The 12,628-nt window shown below is 40.6% G+C and overlaps 3 protein-coding genes across 3 annotated transcripts; 1 reads left to right on the top strand and 2 right to left on the bottom strand.

Annotated features, from left to right (window-relative positions):
• Positions 1 to 5: 5 nt before the first annotated feature.
• mfap2 (microfibril associated protein 2) lies at positions 6 to 4,884 on the bottom strand. The gene is made up of 9 exons (XM_034869312.1): positions 4,616 to 4,884; positions 2,857 to 2,918; positions 1,885 to 1,932; positions 1,472 to 1,498; positions 1,296 to 1,376; positions 1,154 to 1,195; positions 976 to 1,063; positions 363 to 436; positions 6 to 285 (listed from the first exon to the last, which is right to left on the bottom strand). Exons 2-9 carry the CDS (start codon positions 2,885 to 2,887, stop codon positions 182 to 184), a joined length of 495 nt encoding a protein of 164 aa, XP_034725203.1. The 5' UTR covers positions 2,888 to 2,918; positions 4,616 to 4,884; the 3' UTR covers positions 6 to 181.
• An 848-nt stretch (positions 4,885 to 5,732) lies between these two features.
• sdhb (succinate dehydrogenase complex, subunit B, iron sulfur (Ip)) lies at positions 5,733 to 9,983 on the bottom strand. Its single transcript, XM_034869289.1, has 8 exons — positions 9,828 to 9,983; positions 8,994 to 9,127; positions 8,155 to 8,240; positions 7,650 to 7,786; positions 6,864 to 6,980; positions 6,660 to 6,761; positions 6,435 to 6,557; positions 5,733 to 6,302 (listed from the first exon to the last, which is right to left on the bottom strand). Exons 1-8 carry the CDS (start codon positions 9,897 to 9,899, stop codon positions 6,222 to 6,224), a joined length of 852 nt encoding a protein of 283 aa, XP_034725180.1. The 5' UTR covers positions 9,900 to 9,983; the 3' UTR covers positions 5,733 to 6,221.
• Positions 9,984 to 10,202: 219 nt separating this feature from the next.
• Positions 10,203 to 12,539, top strand: mrpl20 (mitochondrial ribosomal protein L20). The gene is made up of 4 exons (XM_034869314.1): positions 10,203 to 10,447; positions 10,704 to 10,814; positions 11,088 to 11,165; positions 11,259 to 12,539. The coding sequence occupies exons 1-4, from the start codon at positions 10,361 to 10,363 to the stop codon at positions 11,427 to 11,429; spliced, it is 447 nt and encodes a 148-aa protein (XP_034725205.1). The 5' UTR covers positions 10,203 to 10,360; the 3' UTR covers positions 11,430 to 12,539.
• The last annotated feature ends 89 nt before the right edge of the window (positions 12,540 to 12,628 follow it).

Raw genomic sequence — 12,628 nt, 5'->3', positions numbered from 1 at the left:
ATATTTTTTGTGTAAGATAAACTTACACAAAACATGTTTTTCGCACGAGTAATAAGTTGTACAGGAAGAGTCAAAAGGCAAAGTGAGGAGAAACTGGGATGAAGAAGGAGGATGCAGTAAGAGGATGTGGGTGAGTGGTAGAAAAAGTGGCAGTATCTGGGCAGGTGATCTCTGGAGTCAATCAGCAGCCACCACAGCTCTTCCCACAGCTTGGTCCTAGTGATGCACACTGGCCGCTATGCGCCGCAACGCCGCAGCGAGAGAACTGATCGCGGCACAGGTCCGCTAAACACACAGAGACGGGTAAAATGAGTCTCAATATACAAACAAAAAACCACGACTGCAGAGTACAGTGAACGCACCTCTGAGCAGCTCATCATGTGCACACACGGTCCTCACGCACACCTCCTTGTTGATGATGTACACCCGTCGCAAACTTAATGGAAACATATGTAGAGATTATGAAAGAGTAATTTTCACATCAGTCAAAACTCAAAGAATAAGTCTGGAAATATTAATGACTGCACTGGCTGAGATGTTTCCTTCATTACTATAAACATGGACACTGTAGTTTATTTTTAAACAAGCTCACATTCACCGTCCTGCTAAAAACACTCAGAAGAAATGAGTATTAATACACATCAAATAAATTTATTGTAGCTCCCAAAGTCCTATATTTTTACTTCTGTATTTACCTCACCAGAATAGACCAAAAGTCATGCATTGTCTTGGAAGAATATCAATAAATTGGTTAAATACAGGCTTTTGTTTTGGAAATTGATAAACAATTTTTTCTTTATGGAATTAGGGTAGTAGAAGTAGTAGTTTCAATTGTTTAGGGAAATGCTGAGTCATTTGTTGTACAAACTCACAGTTACAAAGTTCAGAAAACTTTTACTAATTAAAGGACAAAGAGAAATGGCTTGTTTTCATTGTGGGGTGAACTGCTTGTTCAAAAGTCATTTCAGTGTCTACCTGTAGAAGCAGAGGCTGTTCAGGCACTGCTTGCATGGCTTGTGAACAGAGTAGAGTCTGGTGCAGGGATACTGCTCCTCTCGGCAATCTGCCGAGAAATCAAAAACAGCAAAAATTATTTCTCCACTCAAACTAAACAAGTGATAATCTGTCCTCCCTTCTCTAACGGTTTTCTTACCAAGAGGGCCAGGCTCTGTCGGCTCTGTCACCAAATCAGACTCTGATATTCAAATGGAAAACAGATTTTGACATGAGTTCTAGACAAAACACAAGCTACTTAATAGCATGACTCAATGAGGGAGAAAATTCAGCAAATATACCTGATTCTTCTGAACGGACCGCTGGCTCGAGTCGAACCTGCTGCTGGTAGGTATCAGTATGAGAGTCAGGATTTACAGGCACTGGACAAGAAAGAGGAATCGCTTTTATAAAATACACTCATGTTAAACAATGACAGTAACATCAAGGACATTTTCTATGAACCTGAATGCTTTACCTTGAAAGTAGTCTGGCCCATAGTCATCTGTTAAGCCACAAAATGGCAGAGAGAAAATTGTCTCATTAGATCAACATTGTGAAACCAAATACAAACCAAACAAAAAGCAATGCACCATATAAAATAAACCACCTGCATGCCAAAACAACACATGCAGTTTACAAGGGTGTACTGCATGACTTCATATGCAACATGTTTAAAATTAATAACACGCAGACTGGTCAAAGTGCTATTAATACCGTGACAACAGTTGCTATGCAGGTGGTAAATAACAAAGTATGGAGGAGGGAACTCCTCGAGGCTAGGTGACACATCATAGGACAACAACAAATGGGTAACATATGTGCAGAGCTCTGATGTAAACAGATGCTGAGCTAGAACAATCAAGGCCAATATTCTCTTAATGAACTCACCCAAAAAAGGATACGGATCCTGGTACTGAGCCTGGGCGAGCAGCAGAACTGTTGACATTTCAGAATACAAAGTAATCACAAAGATGGTGTAATGAGTGAAAAACAGGGGACGGAAAGTCAGTAAATACAAGTACTCTGAACACTGAGTATCTTTAATGCTTTGTTATTATTATTAAACTAGTAATTTTTTGAGGTGTTTTCTAAATTCTATTTTCCCTTTTGAAGTTTTGTACATTGTACTTTTTCTCAAAGGTTTTTTGCCACTAATGTTGAGTTCATAAGAAATAAAACGCACCCATACTCAATTCAATACACGCAGTTTTTGCTGCTACAGTCTTACTTACACCTGCAGTCACAGTTACCAAAAGTTACACAAAGTCACCAGACCTGTGTACTGAATTGAACCATGGTGTGTTAAAATACTTTTTAAATATAGGTTTTTATTATCAAGACAATCAAAAACTGTTGTTTTGTTTTACCCACAGTAGTTTGCTTAAAATCAACTTTAGTGTAAATTTTGCTGTTGGCCTGGTACAGGAATAGGAGAAAAATGCTAGTGTAACATTAGCACATGTGTAGAAGAGGCCATCATGTCAGTAAAGTGACTTAGTAATGTCCTTTACACAACAAGATATCTCTTAAGTTTGATAGCATTAGCCACCATGTGCTACTGATCCAAGATCATGTGAGGCTGTAGCACAAACCTCTAACTGTACTGAACTGCTAGCTTTCCCCCCCCCCCCATGTTTTTTTTATGCTAAGCCAATTGGCTGCTGGCTGTAGCTTCAATTTTTATTGAACAAAAAAGAAAGTGGTATCAATCTTCTCATCTAACTCTTGTTAAGAGAGTGAATAAAAGTAATATCCAAAAACAAGAAGCTATTTGATGGTTGCACATTTAGTAATAAATATTTAAATTTGAGATTTGAAACCAAGTTTTCATCGGCTGCAGTAGACTGTTGGTGCAGTTACCTGGCATGCAGATGAGTAGGAGGACTCTCATGGTCACTCTGGGAGGTAGACTATCTTTAACACTGGATAGAGAGATGAGGAGAATATTTATAATCCAAACAGAGACAAGAGGGGAATAAAATGCTTAGTGCTATATATTGCTCTGGTCTCCTGAACATCCTCTCTCCTGCCCTCCTCCCACTGTTCGCCCCTCTCTCCTGCCCTTCTTTTAAAAAACCTGGCCCCAAACAGCAAAGGCAAGAAAAAAGAGGGGGAGAAAAGTCTGACAGCAAGAATGTGGCACGTCTGTCTTCCTAGAAACAATCTCTCTGTTTTCCTACTTTTCCTCGCTGCACCAGAGTCTCGGGGCTGCATTCCAGGAAAAGAAACAGAGGACCCTTCAACCCCAACCCTCTCTTTAAATTGTCTTCATCCCTCCCTCCCTCTCTCTCTCCGTCTGTCTTCTCCACATCCTTCATTTCCCTTCTGTCGCCTTCACTAGTCGTTTCCTTGAACCCCCCCCTCCCCACACTCCGCTTTTCCCCCTTTTCTTTCTTCTTCACTCCCCGAGCAAGAGCCTCTCATGTTCAGTGTACAGTACATGTGGACAAAAAGACACTAACCCTGACAGCATCAATTCATCACTGACTATTACTTTTTTGTAAAGTTGTCAAAGAAATTTAGGAAGTCACCCTGATAAAGAATTGCATACAGTAAAATCCATTACCTTAGCTCCCTGTAACACTCACTAAACTACTTTTCCACTTTGTGGAAAGAATGAATGCTCCTCCTCCCCTGTAGTACTGTAGCCTGTTTCATACATACAGCATGAAGCAGTTAATTGCTTGTGCTTTTTACTTCCTACAGTGTAGACTTTTCTCCACCAGCATTTTTGAGGCCACACTAAACACAAAATGTGATTGAAACATGGTTTGCACAAGTTCTGCATGTATAGCATTACATCTGTGAAGTGAAGTTTGTGTACCAGCATCACACACACACACACACACACACACACACACACACACACACACACATTCTTCTTGTGCATCACAGTTGCTTTCGGAAACCATATGTTTGCATAGCACACATCTGGGAGCGATTACCCCACCTCTCCCCATTGACCCCCCCACCCGCACACACACACACACACACACCCGCACACACACACACACACACACACACACACACACACACACACAAACACACACACAAACACACACACACACGTAAGAATTTCTGAGGACAGCAGCAACACTGCTGCATCTATTTTACACTTTTTGTTTTTATGCAAGTATGGCAGATAAATAAATATAAAATACAACACAATTCATCTTCCCATGTACCCTCATCGACCCCCAGCCTCATGAAGCAATTGTGTTTTTTTTTCTCCCTCTCTCCATTGTAGTTCCATTGCTGCAGGCTGAGCTGTGAAGTCCCTCCTCTTTCTTCTCGCCAGTGAAAACACAGGACCACATGTCAGCTCTCAACAGCCATTAGCATGCACGCAATTTATCCCACTAATATTCGGTGTACATTAAGCAAACTGATAAACGCTTTGGATACTTTGATGTCTTTGTAACATAAACTGGGCTGCATGCAATCTGTGCACAATCAGCTCACATCTCCTCTTCTTTCCCCTCTATGATTCTCAGCATTAAATACAACTAAAGTTAATACTTTTGAACCATCTGTGAGTGTCAGTGATACCACGCATGCGTAAAATAAAAACAAAAGAGTAATTCCAACTAAACTGAAAATGCAAAGACTTTTTTCTTACCCAACTTTGCTTCACTTTGCTCCGGCTATCCTCAGCTCTCATGCGTCCACTGAGAGCAGGACGACCTCACAGAGCCACATTGTACCACCCCGCATCTGTAGTCTCCTCCCCGTCCAGTCCCGGCCTCCATCCCCCGGTCCCAACACCGACCCGCACCGACATCATGGCCATCCTGAGACTGGCTACCCGTAAGGTCCTTCCACGCTAGGATCAGAAGTAGGCTGTCGATGAACTGACCAGACATTTGTAGTTGCTGCTGGTTGCCAAATCACAGCTATTACCGTTGCTAGGCGACCGGGTGGCCTTTGTGAATACCAACATTTCAGCAGGAGCTGATGGGACAGCACGTAGTCTGTGTAATATAATACAACCCACAGTGTCTCGTTTATTTGATTGTCATGATGTTATTCTCCATTCCATCGTTTCTCCGTCATTATTTTGTCTTCATTGATTAAATGTAGGTGCCTAATTATTTCTATAAATCAATGTTAAGTCACTATCTGAAGGAGGTAACACAATAAGGATTGAGCCTATGGTCCACTTACATATTTGCAATATTACGAACGGTGTCTGGCGTGTACATTTTCCGAAAAAGAAAAAAGTTTTTCTCCATTGTATACACACACACACACACACACACACACACACACACACACAACAAATGGAACTATGCACACAATACAACTTAAAGCTTATGCATCAACAAGACTCCAGACCTTAGAAATCAAATGAGATTTATTCTATATTTCTATGCTCCAGACCGCTAAACTAAAATCTGCTGTTCCACACAGGCTTTGAATGTTTGTGTCGGGTCAGCAGATGTATTGCCAGTGAGACACCAACATCTACACTATGTGACTTTTTAAAATAAAACACTTTAAAAGAATGCAAACAACATGAACTCAAAACACGACTTAAAAAAACAACAACTTTGGAGTACTGCAGGGGCTGCGTGAAATTTTTGTAATAAATGGATTAAGTGATTTGAAAGTAATTCAAAGGGGGTACAATATTGAAAAAAGTTTGAGAAACACTGATATAGACGACACTGACTGCTACCCATCGTGGAACTATGTAGCCACACTAGTGACTTTAAATAATAACCACTGGAAACAGCTGCAGGCATTTCAACTATTTATTTCCAATCAAAAGAATGACTGCTGCTGGTGTGTTGGATGGTCTGAGGGAACGTATACACTGTATGTCTTTAAATGAAGCAACCGCTGAAAAGCAGCGAGTTAAAAAAAAAAAAGTTCACACACAAGAAAACTTATTTTTACTATGACATGCAGCAACATGTCACCCAATTGCACAACCGTACAAATAGTTGCATTAAAGATAAAAACCTCTGTTATGGTACATGTAAGACACACATAGACACACAGACTCTTGTGCATTCATCCTGTACATGCGTTTATTTAAGTCCTCCAACCACACACACATTCCCGTTACAGTTGACTGCAGTCTGCAGTGTGGTGGTAGTGGTGAAGCTGACTGGTGTACAGGCCATTCAGACCTCAAAAAGCATCAATATATTGATATAATAACATTTTAATATTTAATTTGATCATGGAGGGAAAAGTTGTAGAAGAGGACTACTGAGGTTTCAGACAGAAGCCACCTTCTTCTCTTTGTATGTGGCCATCATTTTCTTGATCTCAGCTATTGCTTTTCCTGGGTTCAGGCCCTAAAATGAAGACCAGACAGATGAGGAAAGAGCCGTAAGAAACTTCCCAAAGGGGACGTCTGTATTTCAAAGTCACAAGACATACAGAAGCTGTGGTGTGCAAGTGGCTGCAGATGTTTGGCGACAGGTTACCTTGGGGCAGGTCTTGGTGCAGTTCATGATGGTGTGGCAGCGATATAGGGAGAAAGGATCCTGCAGCTTGGACAGACGCTCCTCTGTGAACTCGTCTCGCGAGTCGATCATCCAACGATACGCCTGAGAGACAACAGGGTGAGACGCATAAACTCTGGTTATTTTTCATACCGATTAAGACTTCAATCAAGTGAGTCCTAAATCTTTCTGTGCTCAGACACACACCTGCATCAGCACAGCAGGCCCAAGGTATTTGTCTCCATTCCACCAGTAGCTGGGGCAGCTTGTACTGCAGCAGGCGCACAGGATACATTCATACAGCCCGTCCTACACAGGACAAAAAGCTTTTTATTTTCATGTGACTTCTATGATGCATCTCAATGTTTGATTTTTTAAAAACAACATCAACAACAACAACAACAGGTGTACCAGTTTCTGTCTGTCCTCCACGGACTGCAGGTACTGCTCTTTTCCTTCCATTGAGTCATCCTTCTTCTTCAGGTAGGGTTCAATAGACTTGTACTGGGCGTAGAAGTTACTCATGTCCTGCAAACCAATAGCACATTCAAGAATTTAGTCGGCACACAAGGCTGCCAGTCTGTCTGTTTTACTAGAGGCAGATTTGACTCGCTCGCTATGGTGGGTGGCGAAGTAAGATCAAAGAGTCAACCGATAAACACTGCTGATTTCTTACCATGACCTAGACAGAAACTATTTTAGTTCAGTCATTTTCTGCGGTCGGTCAGCCTGGTGAAGGCAGCTGCTGTTATGTAGCCACATTGTTGATTGTATTTAAAAAGGTAACATCTTATGATTTTATGTTTTTTATGATTTACTGTGTTTTTATGATTATCATATTGATTTAATTTAATTTATGAACTAATTTGGCCTGTGAAGCACTTTGTGACTTTGTCTGTTATACATATAAACTTGACTTACTGTTCACTCACGAAAGGCCGGGAATATATCAACAAAGAAGAAAAGGAACAACCTGATATCACTTTAATATTCAGTTTTATTGCACGGCTAGTTTGAATTCTTGATTCTGATTGAATCTAAGAAGCAACAATAACACTTTATTTATTTGTTTGTTGAACGTACACCAAAATTGCCATGTGCATATTTTCCATGAAAATACAAAGACGACTAATGATTAACTTAAAAAGGTGTCAAAAACATTTTCACATAAATAGAAATGGATGGATATTTACTCACAGGTACCAGGTCCTTGACCACATACATATGTGGTAGAGGGTAAATCTTTGTTGGCTTGCTAATGTTGGTGTCAATCTTGTTGAGACAGGCAAGTGTGTTTCCTCCATTAATGTTCATTGCACAGGACCCACAAATACCTTAATTTACACAAAATAATAATAGGTTTATAGAATTTCTAAGACAGGATAATGTGAAGACAAAAACACTCTCCTATTACAATACTGGACATGAGTATTGTGTTATTTTAGCGTAATAACATGTTTTATAGGTAAAAGAAGAGTAATGTAGACTCTAAAAAGAGTCGGACGATGGAGAGAGTGCAGCGTTATCTTTTATACCTGTAGTTGGCATAAACTTTAAAATGGGGGGGTTCTAATATATTAATTGACTACTAAATTAACAATAACAACAACTACTACTACTATTTACACTGAATTATTGTTTGACACATTTAATTATCGTTTTATCTTGTAAATTGGTTTATTCTGGCCTCCATGTTACCGACCTTCTCTGCAGGAGCGGCGGAAAGTCAAAGTGGAGTCCATCTCATTTTTGATCTTTATCAAGGCATCAAGAACCATTGGGCCACAACTACATGGAGAAGAACAAAACAAGTCTGTGAGGACAGAATGTCAAGACATGAAAGTATCTGATGTGTTTGACTTGTCCAACAAGAACATCCTGACAGATGTTATGGCCTAAGAGCATTTTTGACTATTGGACTCTTTTGGCTGGAGTGAGTGGAGAGTTTCTCCGAGCTGATTAGAGAACAGATGAAGGAAGAGGATTGGAAATATGCCAGGCTGTCAGAGCCACCTGAGTTAAATCTACATGAAGGCTGTTCACAGTTCATTAATAATGCTCTCTGTTTGCATGTGCTCGAGTACTGCTTTGAACTTCCCTGTAAGATAAGCCTCCACTAGTGCAAATGATGAGCTAATAGCAGTGCTATTAAAAACAGCGCCACACACACACACACACACACACACACAGACACAGACACAGACACAGACACAGACACACACACACACACACACAGACACACACACAGACACACACACAGACACACACACAGACACACAGATAATGATCATTTCAGACTGGACGCCAGGTGTCAATTCTAAACTCAGTTTCCCTGTTGTTGTTTTTTAACAAGTGGCAACGAAATAAATTCAATAATACACTTCAAGTGTCTTGATAAAAAAAAAATGGATTTAGCTTAAACTCATCCCAAATGTATGGATCTCAGAACATTGTGTCACGTATATAAGTAGAAAATCAACAATAACACAGATTGATGCACTGCTGCACATACAGCACTGGGCTTCTCATGGCAGCACCTACGTGTTGAGGTCGATGTCGTAGGTCTGCATGCGTGGTTTGTCTCCTGGAGTGTCTGGGTCCCATCTGTACACCTGGAACTTCTTTATTCTGGGTTGAGCTACTGGGACCGCTGCTGTTTGAGCGTACCGCACCGCCTGAAAGTAGCGACAAGGGGAGAGAATACGTTACGTTTACATTATTCATATTGGCACGGTACTGTCACTCTACATGGCTTTACACTAACCCTAAACCACTTCGACAGCAGTTATCATAAAGCTTCATTTTTTTACCCATTAAAGCACAAACAATTCAAAATTACAAAAACATGTAATGCTTTATTGTTTATGTATCGGTCATCACTCATGATCGTATGAAACATTGCAGTGACGTGATTGCTAAACGTGGCTCTATTAGAAAAGGCATTATACATTTTATGTTGTCTGGTTGATTATTGTGACTGAATTCTGTACATAGTGTGTCACACTGTTGTTTTATAATAACACACATTAGGTAATGTTAACGTTACTATGTATAAGAGGAACAATGTTTACACCTTATTTAACTCGTTTCCTGCCATATCGGGTGTTTACATGGATTTGAATTGTCTACAGGTTAAGCTTAACACACAACAGTCAGTAAAAAGATATTAACCCGTTCAAAACGCTATTGTTGTGTCAATACAATTAACAATTAACAGTAAGGGCAAGCTAGCTAGTAGCTATCTGAAGTTCAGAGCATAGACGGAGCCCTCCGCAATGTTGTCACGTTACTCTGAGAAATGCGATGACAGAGACTGAAACTGACAATATCAACTGATTTAAACTGTTTAATTATACTAAAGACTTTTCAACATACCACCACTCCTGCGGGGGAGCGGAACGCCAAAACACCACAGCGGCTCAAGGACGTGAGAGCAGCAACCGACATTTTGGAGTTTAACTGACCTCCAACGCCTGTTATCCAAGCATACAACACCGGGGCCGCGTCACTGCTCTGGTGGGAGCGCGTGTTTTGTTGACTGGCTTCCCTCTGCTGCATGATGAGACGTGGAATATTTGTGGTTCATTTCAACTTTTTGAGTTTTATTTCATAGTTTGTTTACCACATGGACTTTAAAAAAACAAGGTCTAGCTATCATGATATATTTCTTGGCGTTTTTATGTCAGCAAAACCCAGGCAGAACAGAAAGTCACAAGATGTCCGGGCTTAGAAATCAAGCGAACCCAGTGCTCCTCAGCTCTGCTCTGTTAGTTGTGCTCATAGCAAGGCGTGTGTGGAATTGAGCTCACATAAAGTCTCTTTACTGGTGGAGCTGGTCTAAGGTCATTTAAATAGTATTTTTATCCTGTTGGGAGATAGTGGTGAAGTCGTTCACTAGAAGAACAGACATGGTATTTCTGACGTTGTCTTGTTTGATCAGAAGTCGTGGACCTGACAGATACTGGAAAGTTCAAGAAGTTCTCAAAAATGCACGGGTAAGGCCACGACTATTTACTGGAAGGAAGAGGCTATGCTGTTCCATACTGTCAAAATGTTGTGATTGACGTCTGTCTGGCAGTTACATCTAAAGCAAATCAGTGATTCATTTGCTATATTGTTCTGCTGTGTAGAGGTGGTCCATGTTGTTGGATTCTTTTAGAAAGATTCCTCATAATTTTACTTTAATATTAATAACATAATGACACAATGAAAATCATTTTCAGTCATCTTCCCTCTCGGTTCTTCCAATAGCACTTCAGAGGCAGAAAGAACCGCTGCTACAGTCTGGCTGTGAAGGCGGTCAGGAGAGCTTTTGTCTACGCCACTTCAGCTCGGAGGCTCAAGAAACGTTACATGAGAACTGTAAGACACATCCTCCATAACAACAAGCCCATGGCTGGCACACGGGCTGCAGTCTCTCAATGAGATTTAATTTGTAATATCTGAAAAAGAGCTTCTAGCTAGTATGTAACCCATGCTACCGGTATCTGTATAGTAACAAGTATGCCTCACCTGTAGGGAGTCTTTGGGAATGATGGAGGCATTGTATTTGACCAAACCACAATATGAATTGTTTATTTAATTGAGCATGGTACTTAATATGACTTTATTGTATTTGTGCTCTTATTTCTTCAGCTCTGGATCACACGCATTGCAGCAGCATCACGAGAGCACGGCATGAAGTATCCCGGTCTTATGCACAACCTCACCAAGGTTAGTTGTGTTGAATGTTGCAGTTTTGCACCAGTCCTCTCTACACGTTTGCTTTATCTCTATGTGAAACATTTCTTCTCTTCTCCCATACAGACCAGCGTTCAGCTTAACCGACGTGTGATCAGTGATCTGGCAATCACTGAACCTCGGACTTTCCTCTCACTCACAAAGCTGGCGCATGCTCGGCAACAGGAAGGTTTCCGTGCAGCATTGGGTGACGGCAAGGAGCCTTCTGGTGTCTTCTCCCGCATTGTTTTGCTATAGTGAAGGACTTTCTGCAGTAACATATTTACAGTTCTGTGGTTTAGGATTGTGGAGTTGTTCATGAGTCCTTCAGGCACTCACTCACCTCGCTTTAAAGTTGTCACTTCATCTTAGTATCTTTCACATAATATAAGGTTAATGTAGTTAAATTATTTCATATACATTTTTCATGATACTTCCTTTCCTACAATACCAGGGCTGCTCCACGACCCACATAAATGACCTTTCTTGACACAAGAGTCTGATGACCATATGTGGCTGAAAAAGTGTTGACTGATGGCTGATCAGAGAAACCGTGACCTGATGCACAGCCAGACCTGTGTCTCGTTTCCTGCACCATGTATAAACAAGTCAACATCGAGGCTCGCGTGGATTAGCCCCACACTGATTTTAAACAGAGTTGCCAACAGAGCAATGTCACTAAAGTAGAAAGCGATGCAATATCTTGCTCAGGGACACTTCAGCAGGATGGATGATTATTGTTGCAGTTCCTTGATCCCTGACCTTGATGACCTTGTAGGAAGGTTTCTCCACTCAATATGTTACCCTGCACCCATTCTGCAATTGTGTTGTCCAAATGCAGTGGATCCACAAAAACAGATTTGACAAGTGCGGACAACCCTTAAATCCAGTTGTAAATTATTTTTAAGTGACCTATTTCAAGTCAAGTTTATAGTGGATTTTTTTTTTGGTACGTGTTGCACTCTTATGTCAAGGATACAATCAAAATCCAAGATGGCAGCTGAGGTTAAACATAATAGTTTAATAATCGGTTTGTCCACAGACAGCCCTGCTTCTGCTCTGTCACTGATTTCAATTCAACACCTCTGTCATGTGTGCCAGACTTTTCTGTACAAAATACTTCACTAGAGTCAGACTCCTCAGTTTTGAGATAGAGGATGTGATTTATCAATTTCCACAAGCTTCCCTGTGTTTGCATATGCAACCTTTTGTGAACTTATGATTTGATGCTGATTGTGAGTTTTTTTGGAGGTGGAGAAGAAGAGTGACCTCAAGTTTTCATCTTTGTGTAAATATATATTTTTACCATTTCTTGTGGCCAGGTTGTCCTCTTAAAATATTCATTCATTAAACGTTTTTGGTATTTCATTTGTCCTTTCTTATATCTATTTAAACATGTTAAGGTCCAGGATGTGATTTTGAGATATATCTTATTCTAGACATGTTGGCTGCTATCA

This window comes from Etheostoma cragini, chromosome 4, assembly GCF_013103735.1.
Source record: "Etheostoma cragini isolate CJK2018 chromosome 4, CSU_Ecrag_1.0, whole genome shotgun sequence".
Taxonomy (NCBI): domain Eukaryota; kingdom Metazoa; phylum Chordata; class Actinopteri; order Perciformes; family Percidae; genus Etheostoma; species Etheostoma cragini.
Note: the sequence above shows the minus strand (reverse complement) of the source record. Positions and strands in the feature narration are given on the sequence as shown.

What these genes read in the sequence shown, in the direction of transcription:
- mfap2 (XM_034869312.1), bottom strand. Translation starts at nt 2,887, where the DNA reads ATGAGAGTCCTCCTACTCATCTGCATGCCAG. An exon ending in TGGGCCAGACTACTTTCAAG is followed by an intron (nt 1,377 to 1,471) that starts GTAAAGCATTCA and finishes TTTCTTGTCCAG; the next exon opens with TGCCTGTAAATCCTGACTCT. An exon ending in ACATGATGAGCTGCTCAGAG is followed by an intron (nt 286 to 362) that starts GTGCGTTCACTG and finishes CTGTGTGTTTAG; the next exon opens with CGGACCTGTGCCGCGATCAG.
- sdhb (XM_034869289.1), bottom strand. Translation starts at nt 9,899, where the DNA reads ATGTCGGTTGCTGCTCTCACGTCCTTGAGCCGCTGTGGTGTTTTGGCG. An exon ending in GCTCCCCCGCAGGAGTGGTG is followed by an intron (nt 9,128 to 9,827) that starts GTATGTTGAAAA and finishes CGCTACTTTCAG; the next exon opens with GCGGTGCGGTACGCTCAAAC. An exon ending in TGGAGGACAGACAGAAACTG is followed by an intron (nt 6,762 to 6,863) that starts GTACACCTGTTG and finishes TGTCCTGTGTAG; the next exon opens with GACGGGCTGTATGAATGTAT.
- mrpl20 (XM_034869314.1), top strand. Translation starts at nt 10,361, where the DNA reads ATGGTATTTCTGACGTTGTCTTGTTTGATCAGAAGTCGTGGACCTGAC. An exon ending in AAGTTCTCAAAAATGCACGG is followed by an intron (nt 10,448 to 10,703) that starts GTAAGGCCACGA and finishes TTCTTCCAATAG; the next exon opens with CACTTCAGAGGCAGAAAGAA. An exon ending in TTATGCACAACCTCACCAAG is followed by an intron (nt 11,166 to 11,258) that starts GTTAGTTGTGTT and finishes TCTCCCATACAG; the next exon opens with ACCAGCGTTCAGCTTAACCG.